The sequence below is a fragment of the Paramacrobiotus metropolitanus genome, unplaced genomic scaffold (assembly GCF_019649055.1).
Source record: "Paramacrobiotus metropolitanus isolate TYO unplaced genomic scaffold, Prichtersi_v1.0 Parri_scaffold0000019, whole genome shotgun sequence".
Classification (NCBI taxonomy): Eukaryota; Metazoa; Tardigrada; class Eutardigrada; order Parachela; family Macrobiotidae; genus Paramacrobiotus; species Paramacrobiotus metropolitanus.
In genome coordinates this window covers 1,421,824-1,445,090 of record NW_026570239.1, presented here as the reverse complement: position 1 = coordinate 1,445,090, position 23,267 = coordinate 1,421,824, and the positions used below count along the sequence as shown (strand labels likewise).

At 44.5% G+C, this 23,267-nt stretch overlaps 2 protein-coding genes across 2 annotated transcripts; one reads left to right on the top strand and one right to left on the bottom strand.

The window, feature by feature from the left end:
• Positions 1 to 2,894: 2,894 nt before the first annotated feature.
• LOC129586088 (uncharacterized) lies at positions 2,895 to 4,254 on the bottom strand. Its single transcript, XM_055479094.1, has 2 exons — positions 3,992 to 4,254; positions 2,895 to 3,302 (listed from the first exon to the last, which is right to left on the bottom strand). The coding sequence occupies exons 1-2, from the start codon at positions 4,162 to 4,164 to the stop codon at positions 3,056 to 3,058; spliced, it is 420 nt and encodes a 139-aa protein (XP_055335069.1). The 5' UTR covers positions 4,165 to 4,254; the 3' UTR covers positions 2,895 to 3,055.
• A 15,998-nt stretch (positions 4,255 to 20,252) lies between these two features.
• Positions 20,253 to 21,068, top strand: LOC129586035 (uncharacterized). The gene has a single exon (XM_055479016.1). It carries the CDS (start codon positions 20,253 to 20,255, stop codon positions 21,066 to 21,068), a length of 816 nt encoding a protein of 271 aa, XP_055334991.1.
• Positions 21,069 to 23,267: the final 2,199 nt, after the last annotated feature.

Sequence of the window (23,267 nt, the reverse complement as noted above, 5' to 3'; positions counted from 1 at the left end):
GAGGATAATAGTAACTGCCTGGCGGAAGGTGGCTAAAAAATGGTCGGTGCAGTAAGCGACAATCTGCCTGCGGAGCGCATTGAGTTAAATTTATAAACGTAGTGAAGTGGCCATCGTTATAAGCGCAAACTTCGCGCTAGCTGTACCTTTACGTAGGAAATTACCGGACAAGCTTGTACATGTATTACACTGCAGCACTGATCAGTATATATTCCCAAAACGGTAAATAGTAACATTATTATGTATGGATTTGCAGTCATGGAAATGGACACCCACGAGGCTCCCGCTAACGCAGACAGTAACACTACGCCAAGCAGCTCGGCACCGGCAGACACACCACAAGCAACACCCAGCAACACCGTGCCGCCGGACGCTATGGACATCCAGACAACTGGATATGATGATGGTAGCTTTAACAACGAGCCATTCCATCCAGTAACACGCCAGAACAGGCCGCACACACGCACCTGCACCAACACCGGCCACCTCCGACAGTACCACTCAGCAACCCGGGCAGCGCACCGACCAGAGTAACAATACTCCGAAGAACGGGAACGAGAATAGTAACCAGCGCCAGCAGGCACAGCAACGCGCTGAGCGCATCCGTTATGTTACCGCAACTTCCCGTCAGACAGCACTCCCTGTTAACGACTTGCCGTTCAACCCGTTCATTAGCTGCATCTGGGCCGTCACCACTGAGGACATGCAGGGCCACATGAACAACATCGGTACCGCGATAGATCGCCTTTTGGATCAACGCAGCACCCTGCCGAATAACTACGACGCACTGGTAATCGAGTACGAGGTTGAGCAGTTGAAAACTACGTTCTCGTTTTCGGAGCGTCACAGTAAACAACCTAACAGTAACAAATTCGTAACTTTCCCGGAGCCACTGGCAACGTCTCTCTGCCATTTCTACCAGCAGTCCTGGCGTTTCAATCGTTTTGCCAACGGGTCATGGATAAAGCATGCAGCAGATGACGGGACCTGGCGGTATGAACACCGTTCTGGTTTTGTGTATCGCTACATCAGCAATTCACACCGTCAAGGTTTCAAAAGGGTAGAGCAGTAACCGCGTTATTCAATCCGTACCGCTATTTCCCGATAAGCATGCCGTTTTGGCCAGGTGAAATTGCCTGGGATGGACCCTAAACGGAAGAGACGCGTACACGAATCAGTAATTACATCGTTGAAATCGACGAGTATAAAGCAGTGAAGGGCACCGATAATGACAAAGACATACAGTGTGCCTTCGTCGAAATGGCAGACATGTGGGCTGGAGAGTATCAGCAGCTTGATTTGGGCAATATTATTGCAAAAACCGGCATTCGTGGATATGCACCGGAAGAGCGAGGTCATCAGTCCACCGTACGGGAGGATAAAGTAACCATTGCGCAGCTGAATGCCAAAATTCGCCAGCTTGAAGAGCAACTCGCACAGCCGGGCCAAAGTAACCAACAGCAGGGACAATACCAACCATACCCCAGCAGCACGGACAGCAGCACCCGCGTCAGAATGGAGAACAGTGCCAGCCACGCCGTTCATTCGCCTGACCGGAAACTACAGAGAGTAACACAGCAACACGTGGGATAAGAAACCCCGCCATCCGGATTACCCACGATCAGTAACGTTCTTACAGTAATTCTCCTTGTTACTTGCACAATATCTCTGCGTTAATTATCTTCCTTAATTTTCGTTCTTGATTTTTACCGGATTCCTCTTGATAAGACATGTACGAGGACAATTGGGTGCTGTGAACACCCCTCGCCCGATTAGGCTGCGATGAACAACTGGTTAGCCGTTGCACGCAACGCTAGTTACGCTACTGACATAACAGTGCAAACAGCTTAAATTTAGCCGGATGTTCATCGCAGCCCAATCGTGCAGAGGGTGTTCACAGCACCCAATTGTCCTAGTATATTAACACGCTATGCGTAGACAGCGTATTAGGTACGTACGTGCTGTGACGTGCGTGTTGTCTGTTCTGTTACGTACAACTGCTGTTCTTATCTAACGCATTTTGATCACTAATTCCATTAGCGATTCGGATTGCATGGTTAGTCTTTGGTCTGCAGAGTTGGAAGAGTCTGAAGACTGTGAAGTTAGCTTTTACTAGAAAGTTGGTGTGACCTTCTGGTAGAAGTGTGTTCTATTTGTTGATTAAACATTTGAGAAGTTCCTGAGTGTTTTGGGTTTCGGTAGCTTTCGTTAGGCACATCAGCAGTACCTAGCGGAAGTAGTTTTGTTGTGTACGACCACTCATCGGAGTCCAGAGTGTATTCCCACTGTACCGACTGTGCGTGGTTGGTCATCGAGTACGGTAGCCGCGGTACGACTGCCGTATAGCATGTCAATATCTTATCGCTACTGTTCGGGACGTAGCCGTACAAATAAGATCTGCAGTTTTACAGTAATGATGATGAGCATTTCATAGGTGCTAGTTGAAGTGGAAACATCTGAATGTGTACTTGTACGAATGTTCACTTCTATCATGAATTTCTACACTGGTTTGGGAAATGTCTAACTGATCAAAAATCATTCTTGCTCTTGCCCTTGCCCGTGCTCTTCCCCAATGATTTTCAGCGGATTATAAAAAGTGTGCGTACGTTTTGACGATGTGTTCTGTTGCCGGCTTTCGTTAAGAGTTAATTACATAAGCGATCTTAAAGTAATTCGTTAACACCACCAGCACTTCTGATCTTGGTACGGGTGTGTAACCCACTCCACTAGGGGCAGCTTAGAAGTTGTCATTGCAATAGGATACCAGCCGGTGGTGACGCACGTGGTTCCATGGTGGTTCTGTGGCTGTTCTATGGAGATGTTATATGGTTCCATGCGTACAGAACTTACATGTTAGTGAGGTTTGTTTTCTAATCAAATAATTTATTCCCCATAGAACCACTTAGTGTCCTAACTTGGACATTTTATGAAACAATCAGACATAATCAGTGCGCGCGCAACACCATCAGGAAAACTAAGCCATCGTCAGCCGGTCAACGTTTGCTGTGGACATCAATTACGGACAACACGTATCGTAGCCGCTGCCATCTGGTGTTTAACCTTTAGCATTTCTTGATGCTGCTTTACAGTTGTTGAGCAGTGGTCCATTGGGCGGCGCGCATATTGGCGAGGGAATGAAAGTTCGATACAGACCCGGTTTGCAGATGCAGGTGGAGTCACAATTAGAAGCGCATAACGGCGACGGGTTTGGATTGGCACATGATTTCTCACACTTGCTACAGCCAGAAGTCATTAACGGGTCGGGACACACAAATCTTTTTAGGACGTTGGTATCCATGGTACTGCAAAAAATGCGAACCACAGATGTTAGCCCTAACCAACTTGCGTAACCGTCAACCGTGGATGGCTGCAGTGTGAACTAACCAAACCAACAGTGCCACGCTTCAACCGTCCACAGTTGAAGGTTAAGAATGTTGGTTACCATCCACGGTTGCCGGTTAAGTCAAACCACTAGCGCAGTTGGGTTCAGCTCTTTGTTTGGCGATAGCTGCACTTTTTCTGTAACTACATACTCTGTATCCAAGCAAATTGCCTTCACACGCCTGCGCAGGTCGGCATGTGTGTCTGCCTCTGCTGCACTTCAGCTTTCTGATGGTTTTAAAATAATTTACCGTCGCCGTCTTCGCTAAGCGTGTACCCAGAATCCGCTGCACCATTTCTTGGTGACATTGTATGTCGCTCAAACTTCCGAGTGTATGTTATAGTGATATGAGCAGTTGACATATGAGATAATGACATATGATATCTTGATAATGATTTATCTGACAAAACATTAAATGTGGCAGGCTTTTAAAGTGGGCTTACATGACATAAACGACGCTAATTGTGTGTAAGCAAGGCGTCTCAGGTTAAAAGCAGGTTAGGTTAGGTTAGGTTAGCAGCTAAAACCGACTAGTTCGGAGAAGGTCACTTGACTAAACCGTGCTTTACCGGGGAAACGTAAGCCGCTAGAATTCTGTACGGGACTTACCGGCTTTCCCTTGGGCTCTGGTCGGTGGTAATCCCCGAATTGTTTGTGTCGTTTCCAGCGCTGGCTGTGCCATGCCCAGATTCGACGGTGTGGATACCAGTCTGAGCTGCGTTGAAACGAAGTAGGAGCGAGACGGCGCCCCACAGCGTGATGACAGCAGCGGTTGACTCCATCGTACACAACTACAAGGGAACTCTGATACGATGGGAAAAGAGTGGACAGCAGAGTGCACTGCCAAGTAAATGTGGTGTCAGTTAACAACACTGCTACTTTGCGTTTCCTCATATACTAACTTTTTTTGTCGCATTAATTTTGCTGATGAATGCAGCTTCTGCGGCGATGCCAATCAGTTGGTCAGTGCCACCAATTAATGTTAATAAGACATGCATCGGACGCCACCAGGCACCCCGCTTATTATGCTAGCCCATGCATACACTTGTACGATTGGCAAGTTTCTGTTTATCGAAAACATTGATACAAGCAAAGCATGAGTGCCCCAAGGAAAACAACGTCTGCTCCATGAAATAAGTGAGAAGTGAAAGGAATTAAACAGACGTTGCCACTAAATAAATGCAAGACACCGATGTATCCGATGACAACCCAGCGTGCAATTAATGTTAGCCTATTTCAGATTGCACGGTTTCTGTTCCTTTCGGCTCCGGTTCCATGTAGAACCTTCCGTCCGTTCGCGACGTTAGCAGGTGTAACCTAGCGTCGTGCGGTGACGTGTACAAACTGTCTGCCTTACGCGGATGCTCGCAACGGCTCAGACACATGAGGGAATGGCAGGCCAGCTTATGCTGCCCGTGGATCTTTTTTGAGCACTCAGACCGCCGACCGTTAGCAGGGTGGTCACGTCCTCGCGCGCACTCGACTCGATTAATTTTTTCGTTGCTGTACGTGACCAAAGTGTAACCCTACAAAGATCTGAAGCAGTTTTCATCATGCTAATGTACAGTACTGCTAATCTGACTCCGTACTATTATATGTACGGACTCTACGGAGCCTTTACCGTATGCAATCTGAAATAGGCTATTGTGTGATTGCCGGCGTGCTTAGCATAATTACAACGTTGTGCATCCGTTTCACGAATAGATGGTATAATAAACAATGTTTGATGACAGTGCGACAATGACTGGCTAAATGGCACCCAAAGACAAAATGGGTTCGGCCTATTGTTGTGCTTACTAAATACTCTTTAAAACCATTTTAATGGGCAATAGCTACCAAGATAATAATGATTGCAATTTGCAAGCGCCGGTACACTAGTTGCTAGACACTCTTTAACTACGGTACACTCTTTAAAACTACTTAACGGCTGTTGACTTGGTAAAAGTCCCGTGCTCGCCCTAATAAAAGTCTGATATACAGTAAGATTTTGTTCAAATTAGTTTAGTTTATTCACGGAGCAGACAAACCGTTGAGGCACCAACAAGTCTGGTCGTTATTTATGAATACACAAGCATTCAAAAACACGCAAAAAATCAGGAGCTCTTCAATAGTGAAAACATTACAAAATATTTCTAGTTTTAAGCAGTGACAGAATGATAATCTGTCACAGTACCACAGTACGCTTCGATAAATAAAAGTCTCCTGCTAAATCAGTTATGAATTATCTAACGTATTTCATCGAATACTAGTAATTACAGTACAGCCCTGCCGTACTGCATCCTTGTACAAGCCGGTCCGGAGTAAGAGCACGTAAAGGTACAGTTAACGCATAATAAGCGCGATGTTAGCACTGGCACGATGGCCACTTGACTACGTCTACCACAATGCGTTAATACGCTCCGCAGTCAGATTGTCCCTTACTGCACCAACTGTATTCTAGCCACATTCCGCCAGGCAATTACGATCACATACACTCATTATAATATATGCCGTGCAGCAAGCCACCAGCCAGCCAAACGCGTGTTACGGATTTAAATAGTGTGGCGTTGTGTGGCTTAGTATGTTGTTTGGCGTAACCGATGAATTTACATTGTTCGCTGTTTCTGTCGTGCTCTATCTCCTGACCGGCTTGTAACATTACCTTACAATTAGTCAAGGTGTATAAAAGCAGTCTTTTACCATTCGACATGTCAGTCGCCGCAGTCCGTAGTAAATTGCTCATGTGGGCACTAATAGAACGCCATCCTTAATGGGAGCATATACACTACCGTGATCACAGAATTCTATACAGGAATGATTGTTCTGTTGCGCTTTAAAAACAGCGCAGTGCAACACAAGTTTTCCCGGGATGGCGACGCGACAACAAGCGGCGGTACGCATAAAGCATGCAACTGGGCGCGAGGGCCGTGAACTGGAATCCCATTTATTTGTAGAACCTTATTTGGTAGAAGGGGGCACGTAACAAATACTCGTATTGGCGCACATTACGTACGTAGATAGGTAAGATCTGTAAATAAAATATTAAACATCTTCTAAATCAGGCAAATTTATAGAAATCAACAGAAACATGCGGCTTGTACAACGCCAGGGAAAAAATCATTTAACATGAATGACAATTTTATTAGTAATTTATTATTTGTATCAGGAAACATAATTTTCGACATCAAACATCTATAACTATTGATATTAAGCATAATTAGTTATTACAGCGCAACTGATCTGTTGATGAAATGGGTACGCCATGTTCTTGGTAAACGCACCACACCGGCAATTACACTGAACGCACTTACACGGCAATCACGCTTTGTTTTCCGATTTATCGGAGTCTTTTGCTTAAAAATGTGGTAATGTCTGCCTGATTAGCTTGCATTTCTCACTTATTTTGTATGCAGACGTTGGTTTTCCTTGAGGCATTCATGCTTTGCTTGTATCAATTTTCCGGAAAAAAAAACAGAAAACTTGGCAGTCGTACAAGCTGAATTTTGGACATGCATAATAAGCGTGGCGCCTGGTAGCGTCAGGTGAATGTTTGCTTAATTGTTAATTGGTGACACTGACCGGTTGATTGGCAGAAGCACCGGATGTTGCATTCCTCTGCAAATTAACGCGACAAGCGCGCGTATATAAAGAGAAGCAGAATGTCGATTCTGTTAAGTAATATCCCATATACTTGGCAAAGCAGTCTGCTGTCAACTCTTCCCTATCTTTATCGACCTCACTTGTTTACTAAGAAGTCAGCCGTTGCTAGCACCACGCTGTTAGCCGCCGTTACCTGCAACTGCTTTACAGCGCAGCGCGGTCTGGTATCCACACCGTTGAATCTGGTCACGGCACAATCAAGGCTCGAAATGGCACAATTAAATGTGGAAATACCACAGACAAGGACCCGGCGAATAAACCGCTAAGTCTGGTTTACGATTTACGATTCGTTTCTCATTTTCACAGTAAAGCAACTTTTAAAGGAATGACCTCTTCAGAATTTTGTCGCTTAGCCTGCTAATCTGAGACATTTTTTTCTCAGGCAAATATCGTTTTTTATGTATTGTAAGAACAGTTAGGACAGGATCGTCCCCCTGGTATATTACTAATTTTGTATAAATCTTCTTCTTATTATTATTATTATTTATAATAATATTCTTATAACTTGATACACATATTGCCGTGATGCACAATGCGAGCAAATACTGATGGAGTGGATTTTGCATATGCGCTTGCTAGCGAAGACAGAAAGAACCGGTATCAAAACGGTTTGAAAACGGTATTACAGCAGATCTTGACTCATTTATTGCTATCGTCGCCGAACGGTCGCAGGTTACGTTTGGTGGTTAGGGCTGCTATCCACGGATGGCGGTTAAGCTAACCGGTTCCACACTATGCATTTTAAGCTGACATGTGGGAGGGCTCGTTCTCTATTATCCATCTTCTTAAGGTACCTAATGGTTTTCTTATGGTTTTTTTTCAAAGTAGTTTCAAAGATGTTAGGGGACAATTTAAAATACACAAAGCTTCACCGTGTCAAGAAGGCCTCGGAAGTGACCTAAACTAGGGTGCCCACCAAGAGCTTATTGTTGGTGCCGATGAGTGAAAAAAGAAGGAAATGGCTATTCTCACCACCCTGGCACCTCCTTTGGCTATTCTCACCACCTTTCACCGCCTTTTGGCTATTCGCACCACCTTTTTGATATTATTTTTCACGCCACCTTTTGACTGTTGCCACCACCTTTCTACACCTCCATTTCGCTATTCTCACCTGCTTAAATAATTTTTTTATTAACGGGTGACCCAACAAATTGGCGGTCTAGGCTCTTAGCTTGTCTCTCGCAAACCACTTGTCGTACCGCAATTTTTGCGGAAAAAAATTCGTTTTTGTTATCGAATATTTTTTCAATCTTTCTGTTACAAATTTTTTTTGCCTGGCAGGAAATAACAGCAGGTGTGGGTTTAACTGATAAACATGGCTAATATCATAATATTACTAAACTAATATTATTTGTTTTGTAATATTATGCTAATATGTATATTTTGCTAACAGAAACGGGTTTGATTTACGCAGATCAGTTCTGAAGATTTAAAAATAGAATTATTAGGAAGAATCGCCGCTAACGGCTAAGCTACAAAATCTGTAGATCAAGTCTTTTAGGGATAACGAACACATTGTGTAACAGCGCAAACAAATAGGTGACAATAGCCAAAAGAGGTGCGCAAAGGGGGTGGCAATAGTCAAAAGGTGGTGTGAAGAATATTTTAAAAAGGGTGGTGCGAATAGCCAAAAGGCGGTGAAAGGTGGTGGGAATAGCCAAAAGGTGGTGTGAGGTGGTGGAAATAGCCACACCCAAAAAAGAATGCACACGTTACGCTCATTCTCTTATAAAATTAACACGTATTCGGCACATCAGATTGAAATTTTGAAGCGATTGCTTTGGAGTTGTGACAGTTTTATATCCATGGCGGTTGTTGTTTGAATAGATTGTGCACCGCTGACCGTGGACGGACGATGCACTGCGATATTTAAGCATAAGCTGCGCGCACCATACGGTAGTTTTAATGAAAGCACGAGTAAGAATCTTACTTTAACAAAGCCCACAACTATGCGGGTTAATACAGGATAGAGTGAAATAAATAGTAGAATAAGAGCTCCAACTAAACGCATAGTTTCAGTGTCACTGCGAGAAGCATGCGTAATATAATTCTAAATGTTTATAATACAATGCTGTACAAAGCACTCTGACATTGTGAGGCTAAATAAAATATAGATGCTTTAGATTGTGACCTCTACGCATGCATGTCGGTTGATCCAGGTTGGACATGGGCAGAGCACGGGCCGAAGACCGTTGCCGTTGTCGCCGCGGAGTACGTTATTATGGGATTTTGGTGGACTGAGATCCAGCCTTCTCGCATTTTCATCGTCAGAATCCGGCGCACTAGTTGTCGGTACTCCTTGCTGGCAGCCAGATATATGAAAAAGTTCAGCGAATAATTCGTCATCAGTGAGATGTCACAAAAGAGCGCTAAAATATCTATGGTATGGGTAAATGTAATATATATAGGCAGCCCAAAAATCCCGGCCAGCACGAGACCGCAGGCTAGCAAACTGGGGCCGTTTGTGACAACGTAGACTGCGATGGTGCTCCACAGCAGAATATGCTGGGAGATGGTGTGCTTATTGCGAGAGTCGCGGGTTTGATCGGAATGCAGAAGAGCTTGTGTGGCGCGGTATTCTCGGCGAATGACGCAAATAAGGATGCCGCTAAACAGCAGCAAGAGCAGACATTTCCCAAACCTGAGAAATGCCTGTAAAATGCCACTTATTAACATTGACAGAGGGATTCTAGATCGCTTCATACAGGATGCACGTCCTAAGTTAGGTTATTGTCAAGAAATTCCAGTAACGTTTAAAATTATTTAGCTCAGAAAAATTTTTATGAACTTGCCAAGACCACAAACAGCTGGTTTGTACCAAGTAGGTAGTCTAGTTGATAGGTACAGTATTAATAATGGTATGTAAATCGCATACAGACTATACAGTATATCATATAATTGCAAATTTTTTTTACACAAGCATCCACCTTACATAGGAAGAGCGCTGCATTCTTTAAATTTAGAGTAGGGTAAAAATGTAATATGAAGCAATTAACGTTTACTTGTGTGGTCCGCACCATTAAAATGCCATAAGCGGCTGCCCACCGCATCAACCAGTTAGGCGTCTCAATTCCAATCTCGAGTAAAATTGCGATTTGTGCAGAATTATTTTCGCTCGACGGGATTAAAGTGGAAAGTTTCCAGTAAAGGTCAATCAGGTCATACGAAGTCACCATGCCAGCGGTAAGTATGATACCGCACACCGTAAGCCGGGCTGGCAGCATGGGGTGCGTTAGGCTCACTCCAAACGGATTGATATAGGCCAACAGTCGTCCACCCGCGAATGCAACTACAGTCCTAAAAATATCGTAATGGTTTATCTAACGCTCTCCAAAAATCTGGGTTATTTTAGCATTTTGTTAACTAATATCTTAAATTACTTTAGGTTAACGCGTTACGGGGTGAATTTCTAAAGGTCCCGAGTAGTTATGGCCTACCAATCGCATATTTCCATGCATATGTAGTGCAGGTAATCAGCTATTGCTGTTGTCACCCAAAATCCCACGGCACGATGGATTTCCAACCAGAACTCAGGAGAGAGGATGGGACCAATGGGCAGTTCCCAAATATAATTTGGGAAGTTTGCCCATCTGAAAAAGTACAAAATGATTATTGTGGCCATTCAGCATTTGTGCAAATATGTATTTCACCATTGATCTTACAGCGCTATCAAATTGGCGGCACTGATAGTTGTCATGAACACATTGGTGCTGGTACGGTTTTTGGCTGACATCAGCACTGCAATGTTGATTGTATTGCCGACGGAACCACAAGCCAGAAGGAACGGATATGCTATCCACTTAACAATGTTCTGCCAATTAACCATAGTCCTTCTGTAATTAAAAGAGTCTGATTCGTAACTAAAGTTCATTGTGTTACTGCAGTTATTCGCCAGTGATTCATTGGTGGTCAAGTTGCTGGGAATGTAAAAATCCGTTGTATCGTTCATTGTGATGCTTGTGGATGACCTCTACTTAAACTGCCAAATTTCTACACAGACAACTAAAAACAGACACTGCCAGATGGCTGTACAGAATTTAATATTATATCGCTCTCTTTAATGCGGCACATTTTTGAGTACTGTACGTTCTAGATGATGGATGAGTAAAGCGAGTCAGATCTGCTTACGCTAGCAAATCCCGGATTTTTACGCTCCAGCCGCTTTTACAGTTAAATTGATGCTAAGTCTATCGATCCGGAAGCTTCGGCACTTCACTTGTTGTTTGAATGCGCAAGCTTGTGAAAAGAAGCTTTTTCCAAAAGCGGTGCAAAAAGTGGACCCTGTGTTTACGTTGAGCCATGAAAAGCGTTTTCCCCTCTTTTATTTTCTACAGTTTCCCTATGACACTGACAGAAATATACAGGAAACATGACACTGACGGAAATCTACGCAATGCGGCGATAGTTTGTCTGCAATCGCTTTTAATCAACAGTTTGTCGGCAGGCGCCAACTAACCCAGTGCGTAAAACCGAAAATGTACAGGAAGTTGGTAAAAACGTATGCAGAGAATATGTTGGTTATTTGAAGATGAATTTTGTGAATTACTTTCTGTACGTGGTATTGATTGATTGATGGACTGACTGATTGTGTACTGAGCAACCAAACCGGGTTTAATTCGGCAATATTGCATACTCTTATTCACGAAGAACCTCAGATCAGACAAGCTTCGGCTAGTAAAGTCACCACACTCCATTAACCAACAGCAATACGTACACTAGAAGTACAGAAATTCTGTAACGTGTTACATCTGATGTAACACGTCACAGAATTCCGTTGTTGTATACAGGCATAAAGCGCGTCATGCAAGGCACAAAGCCGCAGATCTGAAACATCAGTATCACTCTGAATCGTATCCGTATCAAAGGTGAGTTAGAACGGGCCCCCATACGTATTCTGATATTATTATGATTAATTACCCACCACATGAATCACATTCATTAAGAAGTTTCTCATCAATCGTTTTGAAAACCTACCACAAAAATCACAATCATGCCGACTGTCAATATTAGCGCGAGACAGCGTCACTTGCTTGATTAGTCTCTTCACTGTTTTGATCTGGCCGGATCGGGAATGAAAATAACTTTTTGGTGTCGCAATATTTACGTTACCAACCCGGCTTCTGGCTAAACAGAAGATGGGCCATCCACTCGATGTCGTTGTCACCATAGAAGACGACGAAATACGACGTAAAAAAACATATGCAACCTGCGGGGACATAGCTTCAGTTTAAATACCGGGAATGTTACCACAACCACATTTACTACTCTACGCCCTACGGAGAATACAGAACAGACTATTAAAGCAAAACTAGCAGCATAAGCTCTACAAATGAACGCGTTTCATTTTAGTCGAAACATCGTTTGTTTTTTGAAATATATCATCACGACAGCTCAAACAACGCATTAATTACTACAATGCTCTGGTCGGGGATAAGTTTTTTACTGTATCATATCCACCACATAAATGGCAGACATTGATTGCATGGTACCGTAGTATCAAACTTGCCTAAATTACGAGATTCACAATTACAGAAAACATTTAAGCAATCATTCCGCAACAGATACACGCAAATCACAATAAGAACGCTTCCTCTATGTTGTCACCCTGCTGAGCGTTTCAGCGAAGTCCATGCCGACCCAAATCGTCGACTAGCATGCCGCATACACAGGGGTGAGGGGTCACAATAGGCGCTCCCAACTGTAAACGACACAAAATCGAAAGACCGTGTTGCGCGTAAATCCGTACAGCGGCGCGCCACGCCACACTGTTTAAACCACCTGTGATATATTAAACACGTAACATGCATTTGGCTGGCTGGTGGCTTGGTACACGCCATATAAATCAATGAGAATAACAGCAACTGCCTGGCGCAAGGTGGCTAAGAAACGGTCGTTGTGGTAATGGACAATCCAACTCCGGAGCGGATTTAAGCACTCAGATAAGCATAGTGACGTGACCATCGCTTCAAGCGCAAATTTCGCGCTAGTTACCTTTACCTTTACGAAGGAAATTACGGGGCAAGCTTGTATCTGTACAATACGCATATAGCCTTGTGAGCGGTATGTGTGGTTTCTGTTAATGCACGCTAAACATTTTCTGTTGCAACGGTTGACCACTGAAATTCAATGTGGTAATGCTGCTTGTGTATTAGGAACGGTCGAGAAGCAGCATCAGCTAGATGGTTTGTTTTTGATCTGCTAGTTACCTACTCGTAGTGTTTCGTTTTTAGTCGGCTTGTGTTACTTATTGCTACTATCGTAAGGGTAAGATGAACCTGTTATTGTTTTCTGATATCTAATAATATTACAGTACTGGGTAACTTTAGGAAAGCTATCATGTGATGTTTTAAAATCTGGTTATAGCTTCTACAGAAGGCCAGGGTCGAAAAGAGGGAGGGAAAATTAAAGGGAGGGATTTTCTTTGGTCAAAAAGATGGAGGGAAAAATAAAGGAAGGGATTTTTAGCGGCCGAAAAGAGGGAGTAAAGTAAAGGAAGGGATTTTAGCCGTTGATAGAGGGAAGGAATTTAATTGTCTGGTCAAAACGAAAAGCTTAGTTTTTGCGTTGTCAAGTGTTCGAAAGCGAGTATCAAGGAAATAGATCTATATTATGATCGGCCGCCCCGTGGAACTTGGCTAGAAAAAACCGCCAAGCAAATTAAAAAACCGATTTCACCATTAAACTCAGCATGTCCCAAAAGGGTCCCACATGCATTTTGTTTTCAAAAATATCTGCCCTGGACCATCGCTCGGATGCCGGTACCGGTACAGGCATCAGTTCAAGGTGACCTTGAAAGACCTTTTACATAAAACACTGTTGCGTGGAGCAGCTGATATTCAAATGCAGAGTATGTAGTGTAATAAAAAAAAACTGTAATTTTTTCAAATAACCTTCGAAAAATTTTTCAACTTTGTCAAGTTTCAACAAAATGCTCTAAAGCGAAGAAAATTTCTTTTGGTTTTCGGAACCGGAAAGCGCTTTTGCACTGGAACTTTTTAGCTTTTCCACGTTCTTATACATTGTTCTCTGTGCATTACAAAACACTTAGATCTACAATAAACAGAAAATTTAAAATTAACTTAAATACCAAACAAACTTAAATTTAAATTAACTTAAATTACCAATTAACTTAAATTTTGTTCTCCTTAAATCTCATGAACAAATTTCACACCGATGTATAAAGTACAAATTCTTTGGCTAAGGGTGATCATTGTGAAAGCTATGAAACTAAAAAAGTGTTTGAGGGTGCGAAAGCGAAAGTTTGCGAACGCATTCCTATATACCTGCATAGTTCCTTTACATATTACGTGGAAGGCGAAATCGCACTTCGTCCACTCGGTGGTAGTGAGAAAACAGGCAGTGTCAAACCATAGTTTGCAAGCGAAAGTTTAACTGACCGTGAGTTTTCCTATGCAGTGAAAAACTCACTGACCAGACCGGCATATGAGAACGGAACCCAACGGAACCCTTGCCCAGTACCCACTGTTCGATGCTAACGAAGTTCTTGAGCTGATCGAATGAACAGAACCGCACAAAGGTATTCACTAACTAGACTTACTGAGTTACAGGAAAACATACTGACCGTCGATCAGGCCTGTGGAGTGAACGGAAGCTCAAGTTTTAGGGAAGGGATATTATCGTAGTGTTAGTGGTCCGAAATCCTCAATTTACCACCGGCCTTACCACCCCTTACAACAAACAGTGTGACCGCGAGGGCTAGTTTTTATTTTGTTGGTGGCTATTGCCAATAAACAAAAAATGTTAATTACCTAGTGCCGGGTAGAACGACATCCCGTGTAAATGCAACCGCCATTAGATGCTTAAGATCTCTGTCAAAAATTTTTTGGAAACAGTTATCCGGAAACAATAGAAATTCAGAAGGAGCCAAACCCACAGGTCATACCAGTGTTTAGGTATCCTTAATCAGGGATGCTGCGTAAACGGAAATTACAGGACCCGCTATTGCTGTTACTATAATGTTCGGTGACTAGGACAACGTGATCTGTGTTGCTCGTTATCACTACACACTACTTGCTGCCGACTGAATCAAAAATGAAAAAATTATCAAAAAATTAAAAATTCACATTATTTTATCTATCGACCAAGCCCACTGATTACTGAAAAAAGGATATTATTGTCCTCGATCAAAATTGGTTTCCACGTACCAGTTATTAGAAAGTAGCGAAGCAGAATTATTAGAAAATTAGCACCGCTGACAGCTCTCCGATTATTAGTCGTGCTACTACTGTAACCATTTTGTTTCACATAAAATGAACCGATCAGCTACATAATGCTCTTTCCTGATTAGAGCAAGCTAACTGAAGCTACCAACAGCGCCTAATCATACAATAAAAAAACATACACTCAAACCAGGCTTCAAAAATAAATGAACAAGAATTATTTTTCAACGATTGACTGTGGACCACAAGAGCATCTGAGGCGAAGCCGAAGATGACTCTTGTATCTATATAACAGGGAAATTCTGACACCATAATACGGAAAATGGAACCTATTTACAGTACAGTGAACATAATTATTCGAACTTTGTACTACCATTCTTTATCTACTAGATAATAATAATAATTATTATTATCATAAAGAGTACGAAGTATGCCGCTCGGCTATGTTTTAGTAGCGATCATAGAAATAAGTACTTGTTGCACACCTCGATCAGGATAGCATAAAGGACGTTTTTTTTATGAATGCGATTTTGTTATGATACTTATTAAAGGTATTGAACAGAGGTACTCTTTTCTTATTTGCACTTGATTATTTTGGCAGATGTCTGGTGCTGCAAGTATTTAACAGTAATGTGACTACTAGCATGAGTTACATGTACATGAATATCTCCTGTGTTGTACATCGCCGCGTATACATGTAGTATGCCTGTGTATTGTATGTATTGTATGCATTGTGTATAAGTGTATTGTACGCATTGCCTTCTTTAATCGTAGTGCATATTAATATGAATATAGATATGAATATTACCCTTCATAAGCACGACGCTTTAACCCAGACTTTTTCACTGAGATTAATTTTCATGTTATCAAGATTCTATAAAAAAATCAGGCGCCTCACTCAAGCTGATAAGTCACGTACAGAGACGGCCGTACCGGCACGGTACAATACATAGTCGCTGCTCCCACTTGAACGGTGCCGGAATCGTCTTTGTAGTTGTGATGAGATATACGAGCACATTGGCTTTTTGATCGAACGTTTTTTCTCGAAAACAAAAACCATGTGAGCCAGTTCTAAACCACGACTGATCTGAAGGTGCTGCCAGTTTTTCTCGAAATTTTCTAATTAGCGAGATCTGAAAACTATAGGGAGGCCGGAGGTAGTATAGATCTTTTTCTTAATATGTAAATTTGATTTAGGATCTGCGCAGTCAGTGCGTGCACGTGTACTGTAATTTTTTAAGATTATTAGGAATGTTTTCATGTGCATTCACGTTTTTAATAATATATTCTAAACCAGATGTTAAAAGTGGCAGACGATGCCGAGAAAAACAAAGCTGGTCATACAATTTTTGCTCTGACCTGCGCATAACGCTTGATCACATCCTCCCAGCGTTCGCTGTTTTTTTACTACAGTATACCAGCCGTCGCGTGCGGTTGCAAAAATTCATATTTCAACTTTTTCAAATATTCCAACACCGCCAAAAGTTGTTTTTTCGTTTTGACCAAGAAAATTACTTTTCTATTTTAAACCTTTTAACAGAAAATTCTCCTCTTTATTTGGCCAAACAAATCCCCCCCCCCCCGTCTTTTCGACCGCTCAAAATCCCTTCCTTTAGTTTTCCCTCCCTCTTTTTGACCAAAGAAAATCCCTCCCTTTAATTTTCCCTCCCTCTTTTCGACCCTGGCCAAATAGATTCTGGCCGTGTATTTGCCGGAAATTAATGGAAGTTTGCGCTGGTGCGCTAACTTTGTTTAACGCGATGAGAGAAACGCCGGCCAGCCTGATTTCTCGTTAAAGCAGGACATTGATGGACAATTGCTGGACTTCGCACACACGTGATGACTGCCTCCTCTCTATCTCCGTGGAGAGCGGAATCGTCCTGTTTACCAGCGGAGTGCCTGCCTGCCCTTTGTCATCGCAGTTGCTCTTGCGGTTACCTCCCCCTCCTCATTCCCCCTCCGTCCCTTTCGTCGGCAGCGGGAGTTAACCTAGTTACTTCGATAGCATTGCGCGAGAGATTGTTCATGTGCGTTGGGTGATGGCTATCATTTCATTTGGTTTTGCACGCGTGTCGGATCGAATATATTTTGCAACCGTTAACGTTGAATGTGACCTTTCAACTGCTGGAAGTTATTTTCAACATTTGTTTGACGTACAACATTTGTTTGACGGAATTCCACCGCCATTTAACATCAACATGTCGGAGAGACGAGGTAGAAGAACCAACGCCAACGCTCTCCAACCACCGGCAAAGCGACCAGCAAGGGGACGTCCACGGGCGCGGATGATTCCCAACTCGGGCGAATATCCTGCTAACAGCAACGCCACGGTAAGCACGGGAAGCACAGTCAGCATCGATGCCCAGGTTACCGCGGCCAGACAGCATTTGGAATCACTCTTGGCACAGATAAACCCGGACGTACAGCTTTTACCGGGTCCTTCCACGCCTCCAACGGCCGTCCAGTCCCAGCCAACGGAAACGGGCATGCTTATTCAGTTGATGCTCTCCCAGCAGAATCACCTCACGCAGCTGACACAGAAGGTCAACGATCTATCACCGCCGACGTCCGCGGACACAAGCGCAGCAGCCACAAACAGTAAGAAACCTCCACCATTGCCGGCTGGTTTTCCCCTTGTTAGTGATAAGTGTCTGGAAGAACTGTATGACCTTACGGTCAACGTTGATTTAGACAAGCTGCTGCGGGCGAATAGCATTATGTCACCAATCCAGGGCGAAGCTAAGATCGAGATTAGGGATAGTGATTTTGTACTGTCTGATTCTAAACCGCGAAAAGTCACAATTACATCCTTTACATTGTGGTGTGAAGCGTTCATTGTTTTTCGTCGTGTACGTAGTTATTATCATCCTGAGCTTAGGGATCCGTTAGATTCATACCAGGCTACCATCACTGACCTGGCGGGCACGTACACGGCCGCAGTGTGGCTGGAATACGATAAGACCTTTCGTGCTGGCCGCACGCGCGACAAAAACCACGACGATTGGTACCGGCTCGACCGCAACCTACTGGACCGCTGCGTCGCTCGACTCCCAAATCGCGCACACCTCCAGTTATGCCGCGAGTGCGTGATCGCGGACCACACCGATCAGGACTGCCACAAGAAGCTTCAATTCTTAGCACATGGTCGACAGGACACCAAGGCGGATCGGCCCTTTCGACACATCCCGCCAGACCTGTGCAGGAACTGGAATAACGGGAGATGCACCAGAGGAGCGAACTGCCCCTACAGCCACAAGTGCGCAACATGCCGCTCCACCGACCACACCGCCACCGAACACGACGCAGCTCAGCATAAGCATGGCAACGGTCACAATGCTAAACCCGGAAGTGACCACACCGGTCTCCGTCGAGAGACTCGCTGAGTTATTGGTACACAAGAATGATCGCGAAACTGTTTGTTTCGTATTGCAGGGTTTTAGGTTTGGTTTCGCGGTCGGCTACGTCGGCCCGAAGTTTCGCCGTTTCACTAGCAATGCTCGCTCAGCATTAGACGATCCGCAGGTTATAGCTTCAATGATCGCCAAAGAAGTGCAGGCAAACCACGCGAGAGGCCCGTTTCTTACGGAGCCCTTTCTACATTTCGTCACCAACCCACTGGGACTGCGCCCGAAGCGGCCTTCAGGACACCGCGTCATTATGGATCTGTCGCAACCGTTTGGATGCAGTGTCAACGACTACATCCAAAAAGATAAGTACTCGTTAAAATATGTAGGTGTGGACGATGCGGTGGAACTGGTAATGCGGCAGGAAAGAGGCTCACTTATGGCAAAAATCGACGTTGAAAGTGCCTTCAGAATTTTACCGGTTAGGCAAGAGGACTGGCATTTGCTAGGGTATCAATGGGAGGGGAAGTTTTACTACGATATAGTCATTTCATTCGGTCTTCGGTCGGGTCCATACCTTTTCGATAAATTCGCTGGTGTACTTGAGTGGATTTTTAGGACATGTACAGGCAGTGATGCGTTCTTACATTTTCTCGATGATTTTTTCATGTGTGGTAAACCGGCAAACACAGCGTGCGAACGGATGGTAAAGCAAGTGCAAGCAGTCTGTGCGTATTTAGGTGTGCCGATTAACGAAAAAAAGTTAGTGGGACCGGCTACGGTGGTTGAGTTTCTTGGCGTTGTCATCGACAGTAACAACTTTACATTGTCAGTATCGCATGACAGGCTGCAAGAGTTGACAGCGCTCCTCAATAACTTTGCAGCTTGTAAGCAGTGCACAAAGCGGGAACTTTTGAGTCTAATTGGAAAGCTGTCGTTCGTTACAAAGTGTATCCCAGCAAGCCGGATATTCTTGAGGCGCATGATTGAACTAAGTTGCAAAGTTGATCGGCTGCACCATAAGATCACGTTAACAGACGGGTTTCGACGTGACATTGCATGGTGGAGAGAATTTCTGCCCGTATGGAACGGGACCGCTGGATTTGTACAACCGCAGTGGGAGCCGGCAAGTACACTGCATTTGTATACCGATGCAGCGGGTTCGATTGGTTATGGGGGAGTTTTGGGAAATGAGTGGTTTCAAGGACTTTGGTCAGCTTGGGTTATTGAATTAAATCCCTCGATTACATTCCTAGAGATGTATCCGATATATATTGCTTGTGCCATATGGGGTCATCAGTTGCACGGTAAACGAATATTAATTCACAGTGACAATAGCGGCACGGTGCAAGCATGGTCAGCAAGTAAATGTCGAAACCCGGCCGTAATGGAAATTTTGCGCAGAATTCATTTTATTACAGCACAATGCAATTTTGTTATCAAGATCACGCACATCGCCGGCGTTAATAATAACATTGCTGATGCGTTGTCCCGGTTTCAGACACAACGTTTTCGGCAGCTGCAACCGACAGCCAACGGAATTGGCATAGCACCACCAGATCTGCTCACCCGATTACGGCCGTTTCTAACGGGGGAAGAACCACCGATACCTCTGTCAGCGCCGGTGACCTCTTTGCAGCCGGAGTGGCACCTACTACCCGAAGAGCTTACGCTAATGGAGAGCGCAGTTTCGAGCAGTTCTGCAGAATGACTAAGAAAGATCCATGGCCAGCCACCCCGCAGACAGTTGAAGAATACGTAGCGCACCTGTTCAACCGGAAGTGTTCACCATCAACAATCACAGTGTACCTGTCAGCTGTAGCAAGGCGTCACCTGTCGCAGCAGCTGACCGACCCAACTACCAATCCTAGGCTGAAGCAGATTGTGGAGGGTGCCCGTCGCTTAAGCAGCAGAAAACCTGATCAACGTTTGCCAATAACACCTGACCTCCTGCGACGCTTGTCCTCCCGGCTGCATTTGGCTGCCCCTACTTTCTACGATCAACACATGGTTTGGGCCGCTTTCACGATGGCTCAGCATTTCCTCCTCCGTGCTTCGGAACTGACATCACCATCGCCAACCACATTCGAAGCATCCGCTACACTCCTCCTGCAGGATGTGCGTTGGGACACCATCACGTTGCATCTGACCATCAAGCGGTCCAAAACGGATCAGCACCAAAACGGGATCACACTGTCTCTGACGTCCGTCGCCGCCCCGGCAGTACACAGCGCCTGCGTCACTTACGGGCAACAGCGCCAGCAGCAGCAGCCGGCTGATTTACCGTTCTTAATTTTCGGCAGCGGCCGTTATTTGACCCGCACAGACCTGTCCCAAGCGCTTAAGAGAACTCTCCCGGAAGGAGAGGACTCTCGGCGCTACTCATCGCACAGTTTCCGCATCGGCGGAGCTACAGCAGCCGCCACCGGCGGCTGTTCGCCAGAAGCCATACGCAAACTTGGACGATGGAAATCATCCGCGTTCAAGCGTTTCATACGCCCCCAATGTCTGCGCGTACCATAATGTTTGGGGCACCTCCTCACTCGCGCAGCTCTCTCGCCATGGTACGCACAGAACCGCACCGGAAGGTGCACTCATACATCCTGGCCACGAATCAGGATCCAATCCATCTCCCTGGCCATGTATCAGGGCATCACCTGGCCACGAATCAGGTGCCGCAAAACCTCCCTGGCCACGTACCAGGGAGCAGCTATTCACCTGGCCACGCATCAGGTGTCCCACTGTACGCATACGCTCCTTCCGGTGGTCGAGCATGTTCTGACGTTTTCCACGAGACTTCGCGGCCGAGCTGAGGCTGGCCACATGCCCCAACACAATCGCCGGCGTTTCCTTATTATGTCGTTAATGGAAGTTTGCGCTGGTGCGCTAACTTTGTTTAACGCGATGAGAGAAACGCCGGCCAGCCTGATTTCTCGTTAAAGCAGGACATTGATGGACAATTGCTGGACTTCGCACACACGTGATGACTGCCTCCTCTCTATCTCCGTGGAGAGCGGAATCGTCCTGTTTACCAGCGGAGTGCCTGCCTGCCCTTTGTCATCGCAGTTGCTCTTGCGGTTACCTCCCCCTCCTCATTCCCCCTCCGTCCCTTTCGTCGGCAGCGGGAGTTAACCTAGTTACTTCGATAGCATTGCGCGAGAGATTGTTCATGTGCGTTGGGTGATGGCTATCATTTCATTTGGTTTTGCACGCGTGTCGGATCGAATATATTTTGCAACCGTTAACGTTGAATGTGACCTTTCAACTGCTGGAAGTTACCCGCCTTCCCACCCTTCTTTAGCATCATGATGTATTGTTTAACTTACGCATTGGTACTTTGTAAAATATTGAATAAAGGTCAGTTCTCACACGCGCAGCTCTCTCGCCATGGTACGCACAGAACCGCACCGGAAGGTGCACTCATACATCCTGGCCACGAATCAGGATCCAATCCATCTCCCTGGCCATGTATCAGGGCATCACCTGGCCACGAATCAGGTGCCGCAAAACCTCCCTGGCCACGTACCAGGGAGCAGCTATTCACCTGGCCACGCATCAGGTGTCCCACTGTACGCATACGCTCCTTCCGGTGGTCGAGCATGTTCTGACGTTTTCCACGAGACTTCGCGGCCGAGTTGAGGCTGGCCACATGCCCCAACACAATCGCCGGCGTTTCCTTATTATGTCGTTAATAATCAGATAGTAACAGCTTCGGCATGCGGTAGAACTTTGGACTTTGCACGGAAATTTTTCACCAGTAATTTTTTACGGCGTTTAAATTTCGTTGTAGGATGCAACAAGGATGTCAAATTATCTCTTGTTTCACATTCAAGTTGTTACAAAGTTAATAACATGTACGCTGTATAACGGACACCGGTACTAGTACAACAACTGTACATTGTGTACAGCATAATTATAATGTGAGACAAAGAAGCTTCGTTAACGAACTCGTTGATAACGCTTCTCCGTTCCAACCCGGTGATGACAATTTAAACGCACTGGATCATGAATGTATTCTTGTACATACTGTTCATTAATGCGATCAATTTTATGTACCGGCTGTATTTTATTTTATGTTATTTCATTTTATTTTATTTATTTTTACTGCATTTTATGAATTTTTACTTTTTGTGTACTCTGCTTACTGAGGCGTTAATAAATTTTTGAACCCAGGACGGAATAGCCCACTTTCCGCATTTTTCCCATGCTGAGCACGCGGTGCTTCCGTGATACATATGATACATGTACGATAAGTTTGATTGCTGGATTGAACTGGCTTCAGCTTTGATAGTGTGCTAACTGTGCTTGCAAACTGAGATAAATATCAAAGTAAATTGTATTAGCTTATAAAACATGCGCCGTTGCGGCGCGATATACAACAAATCAACCAAGCCGAAATTTAATCGAGGGTTGAATGCGAGTTTGACCATTTTTTCACAAAATGTCGCCTTTTGAATTAACGTCCTTGCTTGTATTGTCTTTCGCAGTGAGCAGTGCAAAAGGTAAGTTCATATAATACCTTCAATATTCGATAAATGTGATGAATTAAAGTTAGATGAGACGCATTCTCTTGATGGCTTGTTTTAAGGGATTTGGCCTGGTACATTTGCGGGAGCAGCTTCCGGTTTGAAAGTTATGTGTGAATCAAAACCCCAAGAACTAAGAAGTTTAAATGCGTTCAGGTGTACCAAATATCTAATTTTAAACCGACCTACTCCAAAT

What these genes read in the sequence shown, in the direction of transcription:
- LOC129586035 (XM_055479016.1), top strand. Translation starts at nt 20,253, where the DNA reads ATGACTAAGAAAGATCCATGGCCAGCCACCCCGCAGACAGTTGAAGAA.
- LOC129586088 (XM_055479094.1), bottom strand. Translation starts at nt 4,164, where the DNA reads ATGGAGTCAACCGCTGCTGTCATCACGCTGTGGGGCGCCGTCTCGCTC. An exon ending in CAGAGCCCAAGGGAAAGCCG is followed by an intron (nt 3,303 to 3,991) that starts GTAAGTCCCGTA and finishes CATTTTTTGCAG; the next exon opens with TACCATGGATACCAACGTCC.